General features: G+C 34.9%; 1 protein-coding gene across 9 annotated transcripts in view; it reads right to left on the minus strand.

Moving 5' to 3' along the window:
• Nucleotides 1–7,646: 7,646 nt before the first annotated feature.
• The window catches only part of LOC128858152 (translation factor waclaw, mitochondrial-like), a 30,468-nt gene continuing 12,843 nt past the window's right edge, over nt 7,647–25,271 (minus strand). For 2 of the 9 annotated variants that reach the window (XM_054094172.1, XM_054094167.1), the window contains exons 2-4: nt 9,371–10,505; nt 9,188–9,269; nt 7,647–9,113 (exon numbers count right to left, since the gene is read on the minus strand). In XM_054094172.1, coding sequence (XP_053950147.1) covers nt 7,851–9,113; nt 9,188–9,269; nt 9,371–10,455 — 2,430 coding nt within the window. In that variant the 5' untranslated portion in view covers nt 10,456–10,505 and the 3' untranslated portion in view covers nt 7,647–7,850. Of the gene's footprint in view, nt 9,114–9,187; nt 9,270–9,370; nt 10,506–16,906; nt 16,994–18,194; nt 18,370–23,770; nt 23,917–25,271 lie in introns of those variants that run through there. The other 7 variants (XM_054094170.1, XM_054094168.1, XM_054094171.1 and 4 more) reach the window with 7 other exon arrangements.

The raw sequence follows: 25,271 nt of genomic DNA on the forward strand, positions 1-25,271 counted from the left end.
ACAAATTAGGGGGATAATAATAAGACACGATCTGTGTGCACAAGGTCTTAGATTTGGGTTATGCCAAAGCCAGATGCCTTTGTTGAAATGATTAACGGTATATCATATGGTGTAAATACGAACTCACCAACTAGAAAAGTCCATTTTATTATGACATCCACTTTGAAAATACTAAAATGGAATGTTTATACATGCAGTCTGAGTGTCTGAGAGATAGGCATATATAAATATGTATGTATATTATGTATACACCATATTTAAACTCGCACTAAACTACTCCTAAATTAGTAAACACTAATTAGCTAACGCAATTAGATATGATTATTATTTGTTTAATTAACACGTTGACTGCCAGCAAACAATCAAAGCTGAAGCCATAAAATTTTGTCGTAGAATTGAAAACGAAATGCCACTAAATTTTTGTACTGTGAGAAATTGGTCTCAGAAGCATAGAACAATGAGCTGTATTCAGAACAACGGAGGACATATTTTTAAGGATAGGAAGTATGAACATTTCCTTCATTTCCTATTCCAATTAGTTACCTTATTTCGAAAGTATAGTATCTTAAGAAAATACTGTAAAATTTTCATGCGGAAATTCCCAATATTATAGCTTCTATAGCCCATTAACTAGGTGGAGAGCGGTCCGTGCGAGGCCAACTAATGTCTACTTTTGTAAACATCTGTCATTGAAATTCACGAAAGAATCGGAGCTGTTTAAAGGAAATATTGAAATTTGGTATGAAGGATATCCATAAAAAGGATATGACTGATTGATATATTTTTGAAGTATCTCTCAATACAAAAGCGCATTCAAAACAATATTAATTTTATTAACCTAATCAAGGTTACTGCACGTGTTTCAGTTAGTCTTATGTAGGTAAGAGCTAATATATATAAAAAAAGCATATAGATAAGATACCAACCACTTAATTAGTATTATTCTTCTTGTTCTTCTTGATTGGCACGATAACCCTTAAGCGGATTTGGGCCGAATTCAACCAACGCGCCAGTCGCTTCTTTCTCTTGCTAACCGCTGCCAGTTGGAAAAACCAGCCAGTTGGTGAAACCAAATCCTTCTCCATCCGATCTTTCTAACCCTTTCTCTTTCTTTCTCTGCTACCACCAGCTGGCACCGCAGTGAATACACTCAAAGCCGGAGCGTTTGTATCCATTCGTATAACATGACCCAGCCAATGAAGCCTCTGCACCTTTATTCGCTGCACTAAGTCTATGTCATTTTAAAGCCCGTATAGCTCATTGTTCCATCGCCTGTTCCATTCAAGCCATCTTTACTTTTTTTGACGTTCAAAGTTAAGAAAATTTCATTGAATTCAACTGTTTGTGCATATTATTGACATTTTAGTTTTGGGGAAAAAGAAGTCCATTATTTTTGCGTAAAATTTTTGCGCAAATATTTTAAAATCGCCGGTCAACTTCGATTATTTCTGTGATTTTAACGACATTTTCTTTAAGGTAGTAGTCTGGTCAAATACTAATTTTTTATAGATATTTTTTAGGAATTTTTTTTTTAAAGAAAGTAAAATGCGATCGTTTAGATTTTATAGTTTCTACATATTTTTTTGTTAAAGTGTGGCACCAAAATGAGCGTCTTAAAAAACAGATAGGTGGCTTGTCAACGGGATTTTGGCTCTTCAGAACTTCTGAAACGTTTGTTATTCTGTAGGATTGTCATTCTGGCAAGTGCTACAATGGGATTTTTTTTTAAATAACAAAATGGAGGACTTTTGCGGGATGGCCGGTGGAAAGTAGTATGGAAAGTTGGCCTTAAATCAAAAATGACTGAACGGAATCGGTATCATAAACATCATTTACATTTTCAGCAGCCTCGCTTGCATTTTGCCCTTATCAAAGGAAAACTGTTCACTTCTATTGTTATTAGCGTGTAACTGAAAAATGAATGGAATAAACAAAAAACAGAAAACATTTTTTTTTGGTGTGAAATGTCACCTTGACAACGAGCAGAAATTTTAAATTGTTTGATCGATACTTTACGAGATTTCGATCACTACAGCCATCTACCGAGAAAATAATGGATTTCTTTTTCCCCAAACTAATATTTTTCACCTATTTATTGGGGATACATAATATATAATCCTTTTCTTTTCAAAATAATCAAAGTTATACTATCGAGTACTCCGGCTTGCTTTTGGAAGCTTTAATAGAAATAAAATAAATGCATTTTTGCTTATAAAATATTTCAAGAGTGTACGAACGAAAAGCAAGATGTCAAACGAAAGATTTAAGTAGCAAACGTTTGATGCAGTAGGCTAATTATTTCAAGACGGATAATCAACTAGGAAGCAGATAAATTAGAAAATGTCATTTATTGGCGCTTCTTCCCTTTATTGGGTTTGTGGTGTACGCTTTAATGTCATTCATCTACAGTTTTAAGCCGACTCGGAACGGCAGAGGATTTTTTATGAAGAACAGAAATACGCTCGGAAGTTTGCCATTCCCTCTCGAGGGCGACCTCTATTAGAGGTCCTATTGGTGTTTCATGGCCGGAGATTCGAGCTCGGGCACTTCTGGCACAACGCATTCGGCTATGACGGCCGCCGACGACAAAATGTCAACTATTCCGTATAAAAAATACGGGAATTGGACGATTTTTAAAAAATATAATAGTTGATACGATAATATAGTATTTGTGAAAAGAAGCGTCAACCGGCTAAGTCAAAAGAATTGGGTTCGATGTGATATTCTTCTAACAAAACTACATTTAAACCTAATCCCTATTTCCGGATACTCCGTTTTTCACTTTTTTTTAAATTAACAGCGGCTTTTGATTCGCCTCTTCTCTACTCACTTAAGGTCCTTCCTGTGTCCCGAATGAATGTCGTTGTCACCGATTTTCAATATTCACTAAGCTAATACAGGGTGGAGCAAACTTAATCATCCTATCGGAAGATTTAAAATTTTTGCAAATAGCGACGTACATCAATCATATTTGACACTTGTAAAATAGGCAGTTACAGTATACAAACAGACAAGATTTTCAACACTTAAAATCATTTTTTATTTAATAAAAATGTTATTCACAAACAAAGTGGGATGATTAATTTTGCACCACCTGGTATTAGAACTTCGAGAAAGCCGGGCTGACTCAATTGAAGAAGTTAAAAGAAATTCAACTAAGGATTTGATGGCTATACTACTTCAATCAATTTAAGAAATACCGTAAGTATTAGGGATTGAGCTAAGCGACTACATAATAATATACACCTATGGTCATTAAAATAGGTACGTCCATACGAAAAATGGAAGGTTTTTAAATTAATAATAACAGATATTCAACTTTATTTTTATTTCATAGATTAATATAACAAATGAATATAATAATTCAAGGATCTTTTGAAACTTAAATTTGGAACACAAATATTCGTGTGGCCATTAAAATAGGTATGAAATAGAAATATATACGATACGAAAAGAACTTGGTGGCTTTATTTAAAATGCTGTTTAAATTTTCGATGTTTAATCAATAACCAATGTGTCCACAATAATTGCTAATGACATTTGTATTCGACTTGTCATAGAATTTTTAATCCTACGGCAGGTTTTAGTGAGTGCGGAAATCCATGGCTCATTGATATTTGCCATAAATTCTTCTTGTTTTTGAATGTTTCCTTCCCGATTCGCTGCCTTAAATCTCCCCAAAGATTTTCAATGGGGTTTAGGTTGGTTGAGTGACTTGGCCAATCCATAAATATAACATTATTTTGTGGAAACTATAAGGCGAAGTCCAAAATAAACAAAACTGAGTTAAAATAGAAACAACAGGCGCTTTGTTCTGATAACTTCGATTCTTTTTTTTCAAATGGCCTCGATAAACTGTTTTGCGCGTTTTAAAAGCTTTTTGAAAGAGTGTTTCGGGTCATTGACCGGAATCTGGAATGCCCTTCAGGATATTGGTACAAACCTCTTGGATGACCTCTACGGATGCAAAACGTTTTCCTTTCATTGCCAAATGAAATTTTCCGTATATATAGAAGTCACAGGCAGCCATATCAGGCAAATACGGTGAGTGATTGATGGTTCCTTCTTCGCAGTATTCAGGGCGAATTCGACAAATGCGATGGAACAAACGCTTCAAAACGCCAAGATAGAAAATTGCATTGACGGTTTGGCTCGTTGGCATGAGCTCCTTGTTTTCCCATAGAATCGTAAAAACAAATGAGTATCAACTTAATTTTTGACTTCTCCAAATGCAATTTTTTGGGTGGTGGCTCGTCTGGGGCCTTCCATTCGACACTTTGACGCTTAGTTTCAGGTTCACGTTGGAAACACCACGTTTCTTCATCAAATACAATGTTGTAAAGGAAGTTATCGTCTTTTCTCGCCTCTTTAATGAGGTTTTTTCGAATGTTGAATTCAGAGCAATTTTTGGTCCTCAGTTAATTTGTGCGGAATGAAACGTCCATAGACCTTTCGTAAGCCTAAGCGATAAATCGATATTTTGGAGATATTCAACACCGATTCCATGAATTTCAACGATGAGTTCGGTTATTTTTTTGATAAATTTACGAAAAATTCCGATGGATTACTGATTTTGGGCGGCCCGTATGTTCATCGTCATTTATGTCTTCACAACTATCTCTGAAACGTCTAAACCACTCATGAACTCTGGCACGAGATAGACAATCATCGCCATAAACTTTTTTCATCAATTCAAATGTTTCGGTAAACGTTCTACCAATTTAAAAACAAAATTTGATATTAGCTCTTTGTTCGAAACTCATTTTTGTACCGATGACACAAACATACTGACACTTTAGACTCAAGAATTCGCTTCCACTGAACCGAATGTCACCAAGCTTTCACTGGAAGCCAGCTAGGGATGTAACTTCCAACGCACTAACTCATTAAAAAGATGGCGCCATCAAAAACATTTTTATGACGCCAGATTTGTTTACAGTCCAAAGTATTTACGTACTAACATTAAGTAGTGTTTTGGGTTATTATCTTGAATAAAAAACCAGCGAAGTGGCACATTTTCCTCAGGAAATGGTGACATCACTTCTTGAAGTATGTCCGTGTAAATAAATTTGTCCATTTATTGGATATGAGATGAATAGGTCCTACTCCATATCAAGAGAAGCATTCCCAAATCATTATGCTGCCGTCACCATTCTTGACTGTTTTTTTTGTGGTCCGCGGGGATAACTCTTGTCCTTTAGGGCATCTGACATTTTCCCAGAATTTTTTCAAAATAGATCTATTTTTGTTTCATCATTCCAAAGTTTGTAATACCATTTTTTCATACACTCTGGTCTACACCAAAACTTTTCCTCTCCCTTAAATTGGCTTGTTTCAATAGAGGAACTTTACGAGCTATTCTGGCTGCTAGGTTCATGTTTTACAATCGACGCGGTATGCTTCTTGCTAATACTACAGTAAATATAGTTTTTACTGATATTGGAATTTTATTTGCATTACTTTTACTAATTACTGGAACAAAATTGCAGTAAAAATATTCTTTTCAGTAATCTGGTAATGCAAATCAAATTCAATGTGACCAATGGTTGTTGATGACTTAAAAAGTTCCTTCTTTGCAAGAGTCACAATTAAATTATCAGCAGTGCATTTTTCTTTTTGTGACCACGTCGTTCTGTGGATTTTTTGGACTAAAAGGCATTTGCAACAAAATTTTTGGACCGCCCAAGTGACTCAGTGATAGATTTGTACGATTTTTTTTGTTTTCGAGGATTGGCAGCAAGCCTCTGATTCCCCTCTGTCCAATGCTGCGCACAACCCATCCTTGAAAGAAATTCGTATTAATTATTAGTTATTAAATTAACTGCCTAACTCGCTACTTACGTTACTTTCAATATTTTTCATTATTCACTTAAGGGGTTAGTGGTAGTCAGAGGCCCAAAAAAAAGATGAGTTTCAATCATTTTTTTTTTGCTGGTCCATTGGTTTGTTTTACGAAAATAAAAACATGGCATTAATATACCATATTTTGACTTGACTTTAGCAAAATTTCCAAAAAAAAAAATAATAATAATAATTGTAAAAGTTATCGCTGTTTGTGTGGAGCCCATTTCTCCGGAAGTCCCTTGCAGTGATCATCACAAGTCTTGGAGATTCATCTAAAATCAATCGCACAAGAGAAATTAGTTTTATTAATAGATAATTTTGTGCCTGATCGAATCTTTTTTATTTCAAAATTAACAATATGACGGCCTCAGGAAATATTTTTCAGTGTTTGGGGGGAAAAAAACGACAGTCAATTGTTTAAAAGAAATCGAAATTAATCCTTCGATCAGGCACGAGTTTTTTATGTTTTTCAAAAGCAGTATAAATTTTATTAAAATTCACCAAGCGGTTTTTAAGTTACAGTGATCACCAGTTCAAAAAACATAGTTGTGAGAAAAACGCATTTAAAGTTTTGCTATAGCTTTATATAGAGTTATACGAATTATTTAATTACTTACACTATGTCATCTATTCCTGGGCCATATAAAAGTTCTTCAGCCATCACAGCAGCTTCCAAAATATCGATTTGCTTTTGCCTACGTAGCATTTTACTTTCTCGAGTGTTATCGTTAGCGCGCTTATCTGTCCCTTTCGGCTGCTGGCTACTTGCTCTCGAATGCTCCGGAGCACCCGATCGCCTTCTGTTAATTGTTGAATAAGTCGAAGAGTATTTGTCGGATTCACTTCAAACTTTCACAGAATATTTTTAAGGTATTATACTTTAAGAAAATACAAAAATAAATCCAATTTTTTTAAACTTCTGACTAATCCTAACTCCTTGATTGATTAAAATGCAAAAGTTATCTGCAAAGTACCTACAATATTTTAGTGGCCATGTAAAATTACACTTTATGAAAATAATCGAATCTGTGTAACTTATAACGCAACTTAATATAACGGGCCTTTTAAATTCACAACGAAGCAGTGATGCCATTGGTAAAAAAGCGAAATTTATTCTTTAATAGCTTTACATTTTTTTGCGCGACAAATCCATAGATGAAGGCAGTTTACCGATTTTAATGACCATATGTATATATGGCTCTGTGTAAAAAGAGCTTGCTTTGAAGGTGTTAAAATACACCCATAGTCAAAAGTATTTACACAAAAGTATTCACAATGTTTACTAGAAAGCCTTTGTTTGTTGGTGTTACACAACTGTATTGATAAATGTTGTTGTTAAAATATTTATTTGTTGTTGTTACACAACTGTATTGATAAATGTTGTTGTTAAAATATTTAAAGTACTTGTGAAAAGATACCTACTGCAAATTCAAAGACAACAACGGTATATTTTGCATTAAAGCTTCAATGAATTTGTGTAATTACTTTTCACTACGGCTGTATATTTCGTATACAAATTGAAAATAAGTATTTTATTGATGATACTCGGTTACTTGAGTTAAATAAATTAAAGCCTGACTCGCAGTGGACTTGGCCTTGACTCAAAGTATAAGCACAAAATAAAGTGTTTCGCTTCCAGTGCGAAAAGAGCTGACTATCGCCCCACTCCAGTTAGCTCTACATTAAATGAATAGCCCGAATTTATATACTGCCACTTTGCACTCTCAAAGATGTATGTTGAATATTTTATGCTCTCGCTACGACTGCCTTGACCGTTGAAATTAAAGTTATTTACATAAAGATTTGTGAAAATATTACTATAATTTTATTTCCGACTTTAAACTAATGGTATTAAATATAACTTTCGAAAACAATAACAATTTTTTCATTACTTCTATAAACTAAGCATATGTGAACCAATGCAACAGATTCATGTTTACGATACAATTTCTTTTTGGTACTTATATGGTTGTATTAATGATAGTGCAATGATAACCGATTGCAATTCAATTTGTTAGTTCGGTGCGATTGGCAGCAACCTCGGCCAGAATGAATAAGTCTGAGGTAGACGAAATGTTATCATTGCTTAAATTGCCAAAACTTGCGTTGGTTCGCTGATTGTCTGCCATTGCAACCGTGGAGTTTGCCATTCCCCCCAATAGCAGAGATTTTGATATTGCCGAACCTGCCGACTCATTAAAATAATAACAGCCATTTATGGTACTGAAACTCTTAGCCAATGGAATAACAGACGCGATCTCGTTCTCAATAGCGGTAATGTCACGTCTCGTGATGCTCTCTTTTCGCGCTTTTCTTTTTTGACTACCCACAGCCGGATGTGATTGCGCTTCCCGCATCTTGTTGGTAGTCGCTGTTGGTGCCGTAGATGTTACATTTACCACCCCTAAATTTTTGCTGCTTGATGCGCTATTTGAATGCCGCTTCTTCGATGTGAATTTCTTTTTCTTTTTCGTATTACGTTTGCGTTGCAAATATAGATCTAAGCTGAGAGCTGGCAGTTCTTTAATTTTCTCTTCCAGATCAAAACTTAACAGATCACTGTTTGTATGAGAACACTCCCCAGCGAAAGTTTCAGGTATTTTCACGCTATTTTTAGATATGGGTAAGGTCGCACAAATGGATGCAATATTGTTGGAACCCTCTAACGAAATTTGATTACAATTGTGGGACGGATTCACAGTTTGATGAGTGAAACCGATGGCATGACTTTGTGATTTGGGCGCTTTCACTTTTTTCGAAACAGCTGAAATCTGCCCCGAATTGATAAGTTCTTGATAAATTTTCCCCTTACACGCTCGTGATGATTTTTTAGGTAAAACATCATCTTCACTGCCATTACTGGAGAAGCTGTTCTCACTGAGCAAGCGATTTTTACTCGCTTGACCGCCGTCTGCCTCACAGTTGGGTGGCATATAGGCGTTCAGAAACTGCGATGTTTCACCCAGCGCTTGCTGCAATGCACTCTGGTTCATGTTACTGTTCGCATTGTTGCCTTCCCCATTAATTAACGCACTAAGTTCGCCCATTTGTGCTTCATCAGCTAGTTTAAAGAAGCTATTGTTGCTTTTGGTTGTGTATTTGGGTAGCATAGTGCCGCTATTTTGCATTGCCATCATCGATTTGATGTCATCATCTTGGTCCACAGGGCGTTCATTATTGCCCGGTCGAGTGTTTAGGGTGCGAAGTGGCGGAGCGGGCAGCTTGTACCACTTAAAATTTGGATTCGCGTTGAAAAATGCATCTTTATTCTACAAAAGAAATAAAAACACGGAAAGCTTTTTAGGTATTGCCCACGACAATCTCTAGTTATCGCATATCATACCTGCTGCGCCAAATTCGTGAAGCATTTTTTATCACTGGCATCTAAGGAAGCCCACCAGTCACCCAGTATTTTTGTGATTGCTCTGAAAAGGGAGAAGAAAAAAAAAAAACAAATTATATTAGGACTGATAAATGTTTTCAGGTATCGAAATCAAATAGACGTCCATTTGCGTTTTGCGCTTACCTATTCTCCAATGACTTGTATCTTTCTTTAACGATGGCTCTATGACGTTTACAAAATATTAGAAAAGCATTCATTGGCCTGCGCGCATGATGATCGGGTGTGCTTGCCACCGCCACTCCAGCATCATTTTGCATTGTGTGCACAGTCTCAACATCCACATTATGTTCAGTCTCCTCCGTTTCCATTCTAGTGACTCGCATATTACCCATATTCAGCTGTGCTTCCTCAACAGATTTCCCCTTCCTTGCGGCAATTTGCTTGCTATTCCTTAAATAACGCTCGTAATTTGTAGCGGCATCATCATTGTTATCATCCAAATCCTCATCTAAATCTTCATCTTCATCCTCATTCTCCTCCTCATGCATACTGCTATTGCTACTCTCGTTCGAATAGCTATAACGATCCAACTTAGCATAATTGTGCACATCCTCGATGCGGAGAAAGGCATTTTCTTGGTAATCAGTTCTATAAACGGACGTCATACGCCTATCACTTAACTCCCTATGAGCATCTACCTCTCGAATTGACCGAATAGGTCCATTGCCGACTATTGGCAAGTCCTTGCTACTTTCAATATTCTTGAAAGTATTTGGGATGCTGATGTTATTATTAATATTAGTATTATTATTGTTGTTGTTATTGCTGTTGCTGTTGCTGCTTAAACTAAAGGCACTTTCTTTGCTAATTAAGTTATTGTTGTGGTTTGTTTTAGTTGTACACACTTTTGGTGTAGACCTATCCGTTCCCTTACTTAAATTGTAAAACGTATGCGAACTCCAACGGTTGTTCTGCAAATTGGGGTGAGTTTGTAGATGCTGTACATGGACACGTTGTGGCTGCATGTGAATCTCTTTGGTCTGGGCACTTTGAATATCGGCTCCGTGTTTCTTCTCTGCGGTGTATGGGTAGGGATCAACAAGGGAAGTTTGTATTGCATATGACGTAGTAAATCTTTCTCCACCACTTTGAGGTATTTTCGCAGTGTGCACTAGCTTGCATTTTTCCAATGGCACCATTTCCGACTGTAGTAAGACATTACCATGATTCATAACTTTAAAGTCCACTGTATTCGCGCTGTTGATCATGTTGCTCTGATGTAGTGTATTCTAAATTTAAAACTTAAAATCATAACGACCTGTAAATAAAGAAGAAGAAAAAGAAAGACATTTATTTGTGTTCTCCAAAATATACAAGAAATTCTTATGCTATCCTGCTCCTATAAACATATAAGGTTGTCAAAAAAGTCTTGCGGTATTTCCGCAAGCTTGTCTTTGCAAGCGCGTAGTTCTAGTTGTATTCGTCGCATCGGTTCACGCTAGAGCTTTTTGGAAAGCTCTTTTCACGTGCTAACACGTGTTTGATTAATTGTTGTTTGCTTTTAGTCATTCGTGAGTTATAGCGTCGCAAACATGGAGCAAAATAAAGAGCATATTTTACAGTACTACTACGATAAAGGCAAAAATGCATCTCATGCTGCCAATAAAATTTGTGCAGTTTATGGACCCGATACAGTTTCCATTTCCACCGCACAACGATGGTTTCAACGTTTTGGTTCTGGTGCAGAGGTGATCGAAGATGCCCACGGTCCGGAAGGCCTGTCGTCGAAAATTGCGATAAAATCGCTGAATTGATCGAAAGAGACCGGCATAGTAGCAGCCGTAGCATCGGCCAAGAGCTGGGCATGAGTCATCAAACCGTTATAAACCATTTGAAGAAGCTTGGATTCAAAAAGAAGCTCGATGTATGGGTGCCACACGACTTGACGCAAAAAAACATTTTTGCCCGAATGGATGCATGCGAATCGCTTCTGAATCGCAACAAAATCGACCCGTTTTTGAAGCGGATGGTGACTGGCGATGAAAAGTGGGTCACTTACGACAACGTGAAGCGCAAACGGTCGTGGTCGAAAAGCGGTGAGGCTGCCCAGACGGTGGCCAAGCCTGGATTGACGGCCAGGAAGGTTCTTCTGTGTGTTTGGTGGGATTAGCAGGGAATCATCCACTATGAGCTGCTCCCCTATGGCCAAACGCTCAATTCGGACCTGTACTGCCAACAACTGGACCGCTTGAATGCAGCACTCATGCAGAAGAGGCCATCTTTGATCAACAGAGGCCGAATTGTCTTCCATCAGGACAACGCCAGGCCACACACATCTTTGGTGACGCGCCAGAAGCTCCGGGAGCTCGGATGGGAGGTTCTTTTGCATCCACCGTATAGTCCGGATCTCGCACCAAGTGATTACCACCTATTTCTGTCCATGGCGAACGAGCTTGGTAGTCGGAAGTTGTCCACAAGAGAGTCCTGTGAAAATTGGCTCTCCGAGTTTTTTGACAATAGGGAAGCGAGCTTCTATAAGAGGAGCATTATGAAGTTGGCATTTCGTTGGGAACTCTTCATCGAACAAAACGGCGCATATTTGACTTAAATCGCATTATTATAACCAATTTTATGAACAATTGAAAATTCAATAAAAATACCGCAAGACTTTTTTTGACAACCTTATATTTACTTCGACAGTGTCATACATTACTTTTCAATCAAACCCTGTAATAATAAAAAAAAAAAAAAAAAAAAATTGGAAAAGTATGCGGAAATAACCACGAGTTTTTTTATGCTATGCTAAAAATATATGGCGATATTATTAGATGCAAATATGTCTTTAATTTTTTCGATTATTGATGTAATAAAATACAGCGGCTGCGCTGACTTGGCCACGTCTTGAGGTTGTACGGAAGTGCTCCGGCAGTCCTTCGAGAGGCAACCCACTGGTGGACGACAGCATCATCCACCACAGTCGGTTCTACGTTACCGAAACGACCCGGATTTATATCCGGCCAAGGACTGTCACTCCAGCAGCATTTCCCTTATGTAAGTATGGGGAATGTTTATGTTGCTACAACAACAACAACACAATGTTTTAGATTCTGCCAAACCGACATACGGTTGTAGTGCCATCTAAGCAAGCAAGCTAAAAGTCTCCCGGCGGTCGCTGTAGTCGAATGGGGTGCGTAGGTTCGAATATCCGTGCATTAAAGAGCAAAACTATAGAAAAAGTTATTCGCCCTTCGGCAGGCATTGGCAAACCTCCGCCTAAATAATTTTGCTTTAAAGACTGCTGAATATGCGCTTAATGTGGAAGAAAATTCTCGCCATCGTAAGCGCAAAAGAAGTTGTCAAAATTAATAAGATTTTTGAGCGGCTTCAAACTTACACTTTATTATACAACAATTGAATGGGCTATAAATCGGAATACTTTGAAATTATTGAAGACTCTGATGAAGAAGTAGAACATTTTGATCATTTTTTTTTTTTAATTTTTGAGAATTTCCTACACAGTTTGGAGCTTTGAGTTATATAGTTTTTGCTGTAGAATTCACAATACAATAAAAAAAAAAAATAGACAAAACTTGGTAATTCGCCGCTCTTCCATTATTTTGCATGCAGGTGGAGGTACAATATTTTATCAATGAATAAAACGCAATGAACTTAATGTTTGAACGTACATAATTTATTTTTCGTCAATTGCTTCGACAATCGTGGCAGTCACATAGCAAATGTGAAAACTTTTTTTGTAATTCTCATAACTCTGCGGTAAATTGTACTTGCTGCGGTATAGTTTTTAACCGCAGCGCACTGCATCTGTTTGGGCGCTCCCATTTAATATAGAGTCAGTCGCGGCAACGAATTTGACTGACAGCTAAATACAATAGATTTTTTGTTTTTGAATCGAAAACGCCACATACGTGTCGTACCGTTCGCCGGAAGGCACAAAATCTGCAAACTTTCTACTTTTGCCGTATTTTTTACTCAGAATTTTTAGAAAAATTTCGGGTATGCGGTTTTATAAGCCATTGCATTTTGGGTTGTTTTTTGACCATTTTTTCTGCTGCCGGTGTTGGGTGTTTTCCTCCATATAGAAAAAATGTGGAGTAGGCATTAACTAGAGAAAATGCACAACACCGCGACTAAAAAAATTTTCAAAAATCAGTGTGAATTTTAAAATACTTGAAACTTGCACTCTATCATACTCAATGCTCTATAAATCTGCATACCCAACATTTTTCTCAAAATACTGAGTAAAAAGGATGATGAAAGTTTGCCGATTTTTACAAATTTTATATATTATAAAATTGGAAACTTTGCTTTATACGGTTTTTATTGTAGTATGGACGATATTTTTATAAAAAACAATTGAAATTACAAAGTTAAGAATTATACATAGTCAGAAATTATCAATATGTGGTGTACACTTTCTTTTGACGCTGACTTTTCTATTTTTTTTCTTCTAGTTCCTTTTTTTCTATAAAATATAATAGGCTTAATATTAAGATACGCTAATCAGTGGTAGCGGCCGCCTTATGTGAATGTGTTGGTGCGTGACTACCATTCGGAGGTACGCAGGTTCGAATCTCAATGCATGAAACACCTATTAATAGAAAAAATAGCGGTCGCTCCTCGGCAGGCAATGACAAACTTCCGAGTATATTTCTGCCATGAAAGAGCTCTGTGGTGTGCGTACTAATAGGAGGAGAAGCTTGGCCAAACACCCAATAAAAGGTGTAGCGCCAATTATATACGTATATAATCAGTGTTACCAGCATTAAAGTTATTTGCCGGTAGGGAAACGTGGAGATCTTATCGCGACACAGTTGATTTTTAACTGTCATCTATGAAATAATGAAAATTGTTCACAAAAATAAATGATATGGTGCACTTATGCAAAACTCTGAAAATTTTAGCCAAAGCTTTTGATCAATTATGCTGTTGATTTTTAATTTTTGACCCATAAAAATGTTTCGGAGCGTTCATGTGAGAATCGATCGAGACACTGAGCGAGATAACCCAAGGAAATACGAAAACATATTAAGGAACGGTAAACGAATATGCAAAAAATTCCATATGTTGTAGAGAAGACCATATAAATTTTGTAAGAAAAGCTGTAACGTTAATGGAAACATTATGGGAGCTTCAAAACCGTAGACACGCTAGATCACGATCTACTCATTTAATACCACTCTCTTCTTTGGGCCCGCCCAGTCGAAGCAGCATGTGCCTTGGGCCAACCGTTAGATAAGAATGACGATGATGACCGGCCTCGCAAGGCTTGGTAAACTGCTACAACAACAACATCAATAACGATATTTGCTTTGCTGTCGTCTGCCTTATGATAAGATCTTCAATGATTTTTGTATATGGCAAGACCATATTTTACGTCTGTTGGGTCGGATAATTTTAGGTGGCCGTGAGAGAGCTTCGAGTTTGATGCAAAATGCACGGTGTTCCCCGAGCCAAAGAAAACAGTGTTTAAAAAATTACTTTATTTGCTCTATCTGACTACATCTTTATGTTTACATGCCTGATAAATATCAATTGAGAAGGAAGAGGATATTGGGAGAGCTAAGTGAAGTTTAAATTTGAGGGAGTGCTGCAATTTCCTTCCGGAAATATTTTTACTTGCAATAATTTGCCACCAAGAAAAACAGCTGATTTCTGTCCATACAAATAAGGAAATTGCCTAGAGAATTTTGGAGTTGAAAATAATAAAAAATGAAAAAATAGGGAATAATAATAAAAATATAAAAAATAATAATAATAAAAAAATGGAAAAAAATAATTGTGCAAAAAAAATATGTGTTTGTAATAAAAAATAATAATAAAAAATACAATAAAAGAAAAAAAAATAATAATAAAAAATACAATAAAAGAAAAAAAAATAATAATAATAAAAAGTAATAAAAAACAAATAATAAAAAGTAATAAAAACAAATATTAAAAAAATAATAAAAAATAGTAAAAAAAAATAATAAATTTAATAAAAAAACAAAAAAATTAAATAATTAAAAAAAATAATAGTAAAAAAGAATAAAATAAAATAAAAATACAGTGCACTCGCGATAACTCGAACTAATTAAAACAGGCGCTGTTCGATTTATCGAATTTGTTCGACTTATCAATTGAGTGTGCTATGTTAAAAAAACAGTCATCGATATCGATTTTTCGATCGATTGTTGAAAATGGAAGCCAGTAGAAAATTTCTGTAGTATAGTTTCGTTATACGAATTACATTTTGGTCCATTGGCTGGATCAATGGTGTCACATTCGGCGGCATAAACATAGTTAAAATTAAACCATCCTCGGACTTTAATTCGATTTCTTTGGGATGTGATGGGGCATTATCAATTAGAAGAAGAGCCTTCTCAGGTAGTCCCCATCTTTCAAATTTTTTCTTACCTAAATATTAAAGTCATTTAACTTGGTTAAAACAATTATTTTAATTAATCTGGATTTTACCTGCGGCACGAACGAATTATGAAACCAGTCTTTGAAAATCGCCGAAGTCATCCAGGCTGATTTGGAATTTTTGTACTCCACCGGACAGTTAAAATTTTTGAAAACTCGAGGATTTCTTGCTTTGTCAATAACGAGAAGTTTAAGCTTATGGTTGCCGGTAGCGTTAGTGCAAGCCATAAATTGCCTTATCTTTCTTTTTTATAAGACTTATGGTGGACTTGGCTACCCCATATTCCTTCGCTAGAGAAGTAACACTACGTCCACGTTTAATTTTGTTAAGGACTTCAGCCCTCTCTTTTAATGTTAAACACTTCAACCTTTTACGATCCATTACTCACGTGCACTGATATACTACAAATGACAAATTTAAAGCAATTTGGTCAATGCAAGATGTTGTTCCCAGAAAACTAACGGGATATTAACGCCGAAATATTCATATGGACAATACACTAGTATACATATAATTTATATACATATACTATTACATATGTATCTATGTACAAAATATACATGTTTGAAAAGAATGTGTGTACAAATAAATTTGTTTTTTTGTTCGAGTTATAGCGCTTTTTTATTGTTCGAGTTACAAAGAAGTCAATAGGGGAAAAAATGTGTTCGAGTTAGCACGTCGTTCGACTTAGCGGCTATTCGAGTTACCGCGAGTGCACTGTAGTTTGAAAATAAATTAGTAATAAAAAAGAATAAAACAAAAAAATAATAGTTAAAAAAATATAAAAATAATAATTAAATATAATAATAAAAAAGAATAAAATAAAAATAATAATAAAAGAAAAATAAAAACTAATAATAAAAAAATAATAAAAAGTAATAAAAAAAATATTAAAAATGAATAAAAATAATAATAAAAGGTAATGAAAAAATATTAAAAAGTAATAAAAAACAAATATTAAAAAAATAATAATAAAAGGTAATGAAAAAATATTAAAAAGTAATAAAAAACAAATATTAAAAAAATAATAATAAAAATAATAAAACAAAAAATCAAAATAATAAAACCAAAAAATTGTAATAAAAAAAAATTAAATAAAAATTATAAAAAAGAATAAATCAAAAAATAATAATTAAAAAAAAATAATAATAAAAATAAAAAAGAATAAAATCAAGAAGTAATAATAAAAAAATAAATAAAAAAAAAATTTTTTTTTAAATAATAATAATAATTAAATATGCAAAATGTATGTCGTTTCATTTTTGACAAATCATTTTTAAATTTAATCAACAAACCAATCAGCTGTTCATGAAATGGGCAAGTTGTCTCGAAATTTTAAAGCGAAATTCTCTCAAACTGCAATGACTGGAAAAGTACGCGAATAAAACGTTGCTGCACACTGTTCATGAAATGAGCAAGTTGTCTCGAAATTTTTAAGCGAAATGCTTTCAAACTACAAGAACTCGAAAAGTACGCGAATATAACTTTGCTGCACCCATTAACTTCTTCTTTTAAATTGGTGCATAATTTACAATACATAATTTTTAATGAACCCTTTACATTTTTTTTATTAAAAATCAAGCATTATAATTTTGTTAAATATGGCCATATTTTGCGAAAATTTAAAAGCCCATTTTCTGTGTTTTTTATTTTATATTTAATTATGTACTTATGAGTGCTTTCATTATATTTGCATATGTGTTGCATTTTCAAAACGGTAGTGTCACGTCAACACACAAAATTGAGCGCATCGATGCCAAGATTTTGAGTATGAGAGAGAATAAGAGAAAATTGCAAAGATCTTGTTTACAAACATTGTCAGCTTTTTATTCGTGCCAACACGTTCACAGATGATATTATATACATATATGAAATATATGTGTTTGGAGCGTAAACGCACACCTACACATCCATACTTACTTATGCACGTACATGTCGCACACACGCGCACACACACACAATGTTAATATGGAAGTAAGAGAAGTGATGGCGACACAGGTGAATAAATTGTTGCTTTTTGTATTGCGAATAATTTATGAAAATTATTGTAATTTTGTAATAATTTTACAAAAACACAACAGGAGTAGCAAAAAAGTAGAGTTAATGAAACTATTCACTTTCTTGATAACACAACAATCTATGAAAATCTTTTAGAATAATAAATATATTCAAATACGTATGTATGTAGTATTTACATATGTATGAGAAACCAAGTTGATGAAACAAAAAACAAAAGTGTTGAGTTAAATTGCAAATCTACGCAACAATAACTGCAGTTTTCGATTTTACTTAAAATGGTTAACAGTATGTTTCGATTTTCCAGAAAATACTTTAGTTTTATGAAAAATATATATATGTATATATGTATATGTATACATATATATTCTCTACCGAATTGCCAATAAATTATATGCAAAATTTAGAGGTAGTCCGGCAACAAAGCACCAAGTATAATTATCGAATACGTTTGCTAATCACAATGTCACTCTTTTTGATATTCTTATCTCTCGGTCAGCGATTTATTTTAATTCAGTAATTTCAATTTCAAAAATTCTAAGTATATTTTTAATTCGATTTTAATACTTCGATTGTAGCAATTTTCACTTTCAGTTTGCTCTGTAATTAAATTCACTTCTTACTTTGAGTATCTCGTGAATAGCGATGGTTGACGATGGCGGAATTCGCCGTTGTTTCTGCTGCTGCTGTCGCCTCTCCAATGCGCTACGTGTACGGTCCGACTTGGCGATGGACGCAACTAACTACAACCAACCAGCACTGATACGCTTTTGGTGTCTCTCATCACACATGCACATTGTTATATGGATGGGAATATCCATGCATGCATACATATGCATGTATTAAGTCATTACCTATGTATTAGGCACGTAATGTGTCTGAATACGTTGAGCCTCCCTTTGAACGCATACATTTACACGAACCGTTCAGAAAAGTTTAAACAGACCACAGGGTGTTGTTGTTGTTGCAATTTATGCTTGAACTTGGTTGCTCAAATGGTGTTGTTGGGATTATTACTTATTGCCTAAATATTTTGTTATTGTGCCTATACAGTGACAAAGGGAAAAGCTTTCAATAAGTTTGCTCATACATTGTGTGTGTGTGTCAAATACGTATACATATATGTATGTAAGAACAAATATATTGTATATGAGTATATTCAAAAAACAAAAAACACAAACAAAAAACAAAAAATACGCTGATGTGAAAAAATAAAACATCGGACTAAAGTTTCTGAAACAATTAGGGAGTTCACAAGTCGTGCTGTTTGTTGTAATTGTTTTTTATATTATAATTTGCAATTGCATTAGAACAGTTGCAATCTCGTAAAAGGGTTGTGATGTGTTTTTTCACACATAAATTTATAATATCAACTATGAACGATATGTTTGCAGTGATTCTGCTTGCAATAGCATATGAGTTAATACAGGGTGCTCACACGAACGCTCTAATTGTTTCAGATCAACTCCGTTGGAACCTTAATTCTATAGTTGTTATGTTTTCTTTCAGTTAAGAGAGCTTTGCTAGAACTATTTCTCTGCTCTAGAAATATCAGAAAATGTATAGTTCAGCGAATACAGACGGTTGCGCATTTCGCGCACCGCCACTCGGTTCTCAAAGAATTTGACAAAATCAGATGTTGAGCTGATGCAATTCAAGAATGACGAATTACAACATTACGACATCGATGAGAATATTTCTGATTGTGACGTAAAACGTAGCAAACAAGCAAGAAAACGGCGTAGTTCAATAAATTCACTTCTACATAACCATAAAAATAAAAAACAATAGAACAATAAAATTAATAAAAAATGCCCTCATTTTACGACAGCTTAACAGCTGTCAAATTCAGTGAGAGCGGGATAGCGATTTGCTAAGGTCGCCATGTTCTCTATTCTCTCCACCGTGGGCGCAATTCTAGGTTTCGTTTGTTTACAAAATAACTTTTTTTGCTATTATCTTTCCTATTATCTGCATATCTTGTTCACATTAACCTAACCTCACTTTTAATTTCTGTTTACAAGTCTTGCTTATTTTCAGTCTCATCTTGGCGCTCTCATAAGACTCGTACACATTCAAGTCAAGGCAGATATATTACAAGATTTGGTCATCTGAAGCAAAATTGTGAGAGTTACTTTGACTTTAATGTCATAGGGGATTTGACAGAGAGAAAGGCGATTGAAATGAAAACAAAATGTGTAAAGTGAGGTTTGTTCAATATCAGTCGTTGTTCAGACAGCAACGAAAGAATATGGGCAGTAGTGCAACACAATACCACAATCTCAAGTTTTGGCGACCCCTATTGTAAACATCATCTGTTGCCTCAGTAAATCAGCTAATTTTTTCAAAATCGCTGAGCCGGTTTAACGGCCCCATTTATATTTTCGTAATTTAAATTTTTTCAAATAAGCGCATTTGTTATCTTTACGATTCGTCATAGTTTCTTGCAGAAGCTTAAGTCAGGGAAGACACATTCTAACAAATAAAAATTCCCTTGGTAAAACAGGTTTGGCGAGAACAGCGGGGAAACTTAATATTTCGCCCCTTTCTATTTTTTTTTTTTTGGTCTTCAGGCCAGAAGTGGTCGACTCTACAAATTGTGAAAAAAACGAGAAACCTTCGGACTGAAACGCAAAACGAAGAAGTTATTTGCCGGTATTAAACCCGACTGGATTTTTGCCGTTTGCAAAATTAAAAGGAAAATTATAGAACTCAAAAGAAAATCGAAGAAAAGATGTTGAGAAGAGAAACATACTGTGAAGAAGAAAACCCAATTAAAACAATTTAAATAAAAATGATAAAAAAATATTAAAAAAAAAACAATGAAGTTCTTGAGGAGACAAACTTTGAGAATACCAACAAATTTACTTATTCGAGGAGAATGCTCACAGGTTTTTTCCTATAATTTAAAGGAGGCCAGTATTTTGGTAATCGGCACACGGAAATGCGTTACACTCTGCACAATTTTTTTCTGGATATTGTAGTGGGTTACACTCCTACTTACCCAGAATCGACCCTGACATACTCAACATATGACCGACACTTTAAGGTACCGCGCACGACACTAGCCACCTATTCACGAGCCCCATAAATTCACTCATCTAACACCCCTCTCCGACTCGACCCACCCCGTCAAAACAGCATGGTTCTACCGCTAGGCGAGATTGACGATGTTGTCCGAAAACTTCCCTGTGCTTTACAATCAGCTACAACACCAACATCAATGCATCATACTACCACAGAAAATATTCAACGATCTGACAAAACAATCATAAATGATATAATCATGAATATCGTAATAATCAGCTGATTCTATTATTTTTCTTGTTACTGTATATATGTAGCTGCGTACATGCTATTAAAGGTCGCCCTTTTCATAAAATATTTTTGCACCATCGATAATTCGCTTACCTGCATAATCGAAATTGTAAATAAATTGCCAGAATCTATTTCTTTTTATACTATCTATACCTAATTTAGCTGCTATATGGGAACAAAGGGCCACTAATAAAATACATAATAAATATATTGTTTGACTGGGATGTGTCACATTTCCACAAGTACGCGGAATGTTGGAGGGTCTAGTTTTCGTTCATCAATAGTTGTTCTAAAAAAAATTGTTATTTTTTGGATATCTACAACCACTTCGATTTTATGCTAAATTTCGGTCTCAGCTGGGCATGCTAAATTTATATTTTTGTTTATTCTTATGTATGTACCTATGTATGTACGGGTATATGGCATGCAAAATACGAAAGCTTTATTTTGTTTTTCTCATTGTTTACTAAGCGTTGACAACACGTAAATATACAGTTCAGAGCAAAATGAAACAAGTTCCTTTAAGCAACTGTGCAAATTATGGACGAGTTAAGCTCATCATATGGAATACATAGCATATGCAAAACCAGGAGATATTCACAACAATAAATAGATAAGTTATTTTCTTGGTAGCCCAGCACGACCTAACTTAAAAAAATACGTAAATAGAAAATTTGCCAAAAAATCATTTGTTGAGTGAACATTTCCATATTAACCAACCTAAGATTAATCGAGAATCGAGAAAGAGAAGATTATCGAGTTTACGGTGATGCTTGTTTGTCACATCATAGGGCTCAGTACTGCAATATGAGCTCAAAAAACGCCATGACATAAATGATGAGCAACATATGCCAACCGAAATTCGTGACAACCATGATTCCATCAAAAATATGTGCTTAAATTTAGCAAAAATCAATTCTAATCTAAGAAATCGGTTGTAAGCAAACTTTAATTTAATTTGAATTTTTCCGTCTTACCACCCACATTTTATGTTTCCTATTCTTTCTACTGAAATCTATCCGGGTGTAGTACAATGGTCCCCTGACTGAGTACTTGGACTTGTCCAACCCCCCACAAATGTAATCTAGTCTAATCTAATCTATTGATGGTGTTTCTGTACTATCTCACCGATTGACACTTTTGAACGATTTTGACTAAAAATCTGTTAATCATATTTTATTAACCACTGCTAAAGCATAAACATTTCCTAAATGTTTGGGGAATGCTGCTGAAGTGACAGCCCTGATATAAATTTGGTTTGTTCCGCTAACGTAATATGGAACCGACGGTCGTGGGGACGTTTTTGCTTGAGTTGACAACTTTTACTTAATCGGATGAAAAAAAAGTGTTGTGGATGTAGAAGTCATTCAAAAAGCTTGAACCAAAAACATGAAAGACATCTGGCGGAAAATTGTCACGCACTCATGACTGCCAATATTGACAAAAAACATATTTGCTTTCCTCTTTTTAGAAAACCACGTTTAACCTGAGTCCCTATCTTTCAAGAAAATTTAAATTCTTAAGATATTAAAAAAAAAATAAACTTTTTCTATTACTTTAAGTTTAACCTGAGTCCCTACACTACGATTCAAATGAGGTGCGTAGCAATACGTGCACCAAGTTTGGGCGAATTTCATTAAGCAAAGCAGTTTTCGAGATATTCAAAAGAGGACGTAGTAGAGCCGTTTCAACATATTTCCTGGGTAATATTTATTTTTGTTTTTGGGTTCATCCTTTGTACAAAGTACGTGTAATTTGCTCCATTTATAACAGAGAAGTCACATATTTCTTTATTTCCATAAACAAATAGCGTGGGCGTGGTTCTAAACCGATTTCGTCTATTTTCAATACCAAAACTATCTTGGACAACGAGTAGTGGGTGTACTAGGTTTCGGTGAAACACATATATTAATTTTTATCTGAGTTATCCTGTGCATGAACGGACGGACAGAGAGATATACAGACAAATCGACTCTACTCATCATTCTTAGCTTTTTGGTAAACAGTCAGCGGCAAAATGGAGTATACACCACATATTAGCAAATGTAGACTACGTATTGTATTTATTGAATTATTTGTATTTTTTCTTCATAAAAATATAGTTCATACTGCAACAAAAACCCGTATAATGCACAAGTTCAAACTTTGTACAAAACTTATCAAAATTTGGCAAATTTACATCAAAATTGTAAACATTTTAGTCAGAATTTTAGAAAATTCTGGATATGCAGGTTTCAAGTGGCTAAAAATTAGCGTTGTTTTGAGACATTTTTTTTCGCTTAGGTGTTGCACATTTTCTCCACATGAATTTTGAACGATATTTTTCAAATGGAAGAAAATGCGCACGTGTAGCAATTAACTATATTTTTATAAAAGTTGTCAATTTGTATGTACACTTCAATTATACTACAGACACTACAGTCAAACATTGTGTGAACAAACGGGTATTCCCTTGTAGACAAGCGCGCGCGTGTATGGAAATTATGAACGCCATACAAAGCACGGTAAACGCACTGCTATTAAAACGCTCGTAACTGCATTTATATACATATGTATATAGATATGTATGTAATATGTTCAAAATTTTGAGGTACACTTTAAGTTTAAGCTTAATGAAGTTTCTGATACTAACTCAATTAATGTTTTTTTTTTTAATTCGAAAACGCCATACTTTATAAAGCATCACTTTTTGTAAATGCCACTCTACTTCCGTTCACACTTATTTTTACATATTTTGGTAAAATAAACTGAAAATTTTTATGTTTATTTTACTGTATGCACTTTCGCATAATTTTCTGTTTAATAAATAAAACATAATTATATACTATAAATATATATTACATATGTATATACGAGTACATATGTATGCCGCTTATCAATCACACACGTAATTTTATTCGCCAATTCCGTGAGGTCCGATGTCAAAAAAATACTGGAAAACTGTAATTTCTGTGCTCATTGACGTTGCTTTGATTACATGAGAAATGATTCTAACGCTGGCAGATTATCCAAACATCAACATGTTGTGAACTGATGGAAACAGAAGAGACATAAAGAGAGCGTATTCAGGCACACGATACACATGCATACATACATACATATAAGACGAGAACACATACCAAGAGTATTATAGAGTTGCACCAAGGTGTGCAAGAGAGTCAAGTTATTTATCTCTTCGTTTGGGAGCTTCCTTTTGTTTTTGTTTCTATCGCTTTTGCTTTTGGGGAGCAAGGTTCTTGCCAATGCATTTTCATGCTTTTTATCGTTTTTCCTTTTAACTGTATCGTTGAAAATTTCAAGGTCATGGATACTCGTACTAGTCGTGTCCGCACATAGTATATCTCATACAGCTGTGCTAGTTGCTCGTTAGTGGGTCGGTCGGTCGGTGGGTTGGTGGGTCGTTTAGTCGATTGTTTGGTTGGTTTGTCGGCTTCTTGCTTGTGGTACAAAATTCGTATTCGGGTGCCCACCAGTGGGGAAGTGAGTTAGACAAATTGCAGGTAGAAAGGCAGACGTCTGATTTTGTTTCTTTTTGTGGCTTGTCCGTTTTCAGGGTCAGGAAAATTCGATTTTTTTCATAATAATTTAACTTCAAAAAAAAAAAAAAATTAAATAAAAACAAAAAAAGGCCCAATCAATTTATTATACAGAATTTTCTTGTTGTTTTTTATCTTACTTTTGAATTAAAGCACTTCGCTAATTTGCATCAGAAGAAGGTGAAGAGGAGGCGTTGTATACACAATGCGTGTGTCGCGTTTAAAAGGCGGAAAGTCAGGAGGTTGCCGGTCAAAGACTTTTCAGTAAGTTTAATATGCCGAACAAAAGAAGAAATTCTTCATTTAAAAATAAATATGACGTATATTTCCGTTATACTTATGCATCAATCGAGAAATTACGGAATAAGGAATGATGATTTATGAAATGAAGCCAATAATTTGGAAACACAGCTCTTAATTATATAATTGATTAAGAAACCCACAATTGGTTGGTAAAAAGAATATATGGATTACCCGATTACTTTGAATCTAAACTTACGAAACTCTTTGGTTGCCTCAGCGTACGCGCTAGCAATGAAACCTAATATACGAGGGCAGCCTAAAAAGTCTCTTAATTGACCACTTGAAGGAACATGCTGTTGCTGTAACAGCTTACTAATGAAACTTAATATACGAGGACAGCCTAAAAAGTCTCTTTACTGACCACTGTTAAAAAGGGACAGGATATTCTTATGAAGATCGAAGAGAAAATAGCTGACTTATTAACGATTTCAGGTGAGCGTGTGGAAGATGATAAGTAGTACGTGGCAACAAACATTGGGTATGAAGG

Source organism: Anastrepha ludens, chromosome 3 (genome assembly GCF_028408465.1).
Source record: "Anastrepha ludens isolate Willacy chromosome 3, idAnaLude1.1, whole genome shotgun sequence".
Taxonomy (NCBI): domain Eukaryota; kingdom Metazoa; phylum Arthropoda; class Insecta; order Diptera; family Tephritidae; genus Anastrepha; species Anastrepha ludens.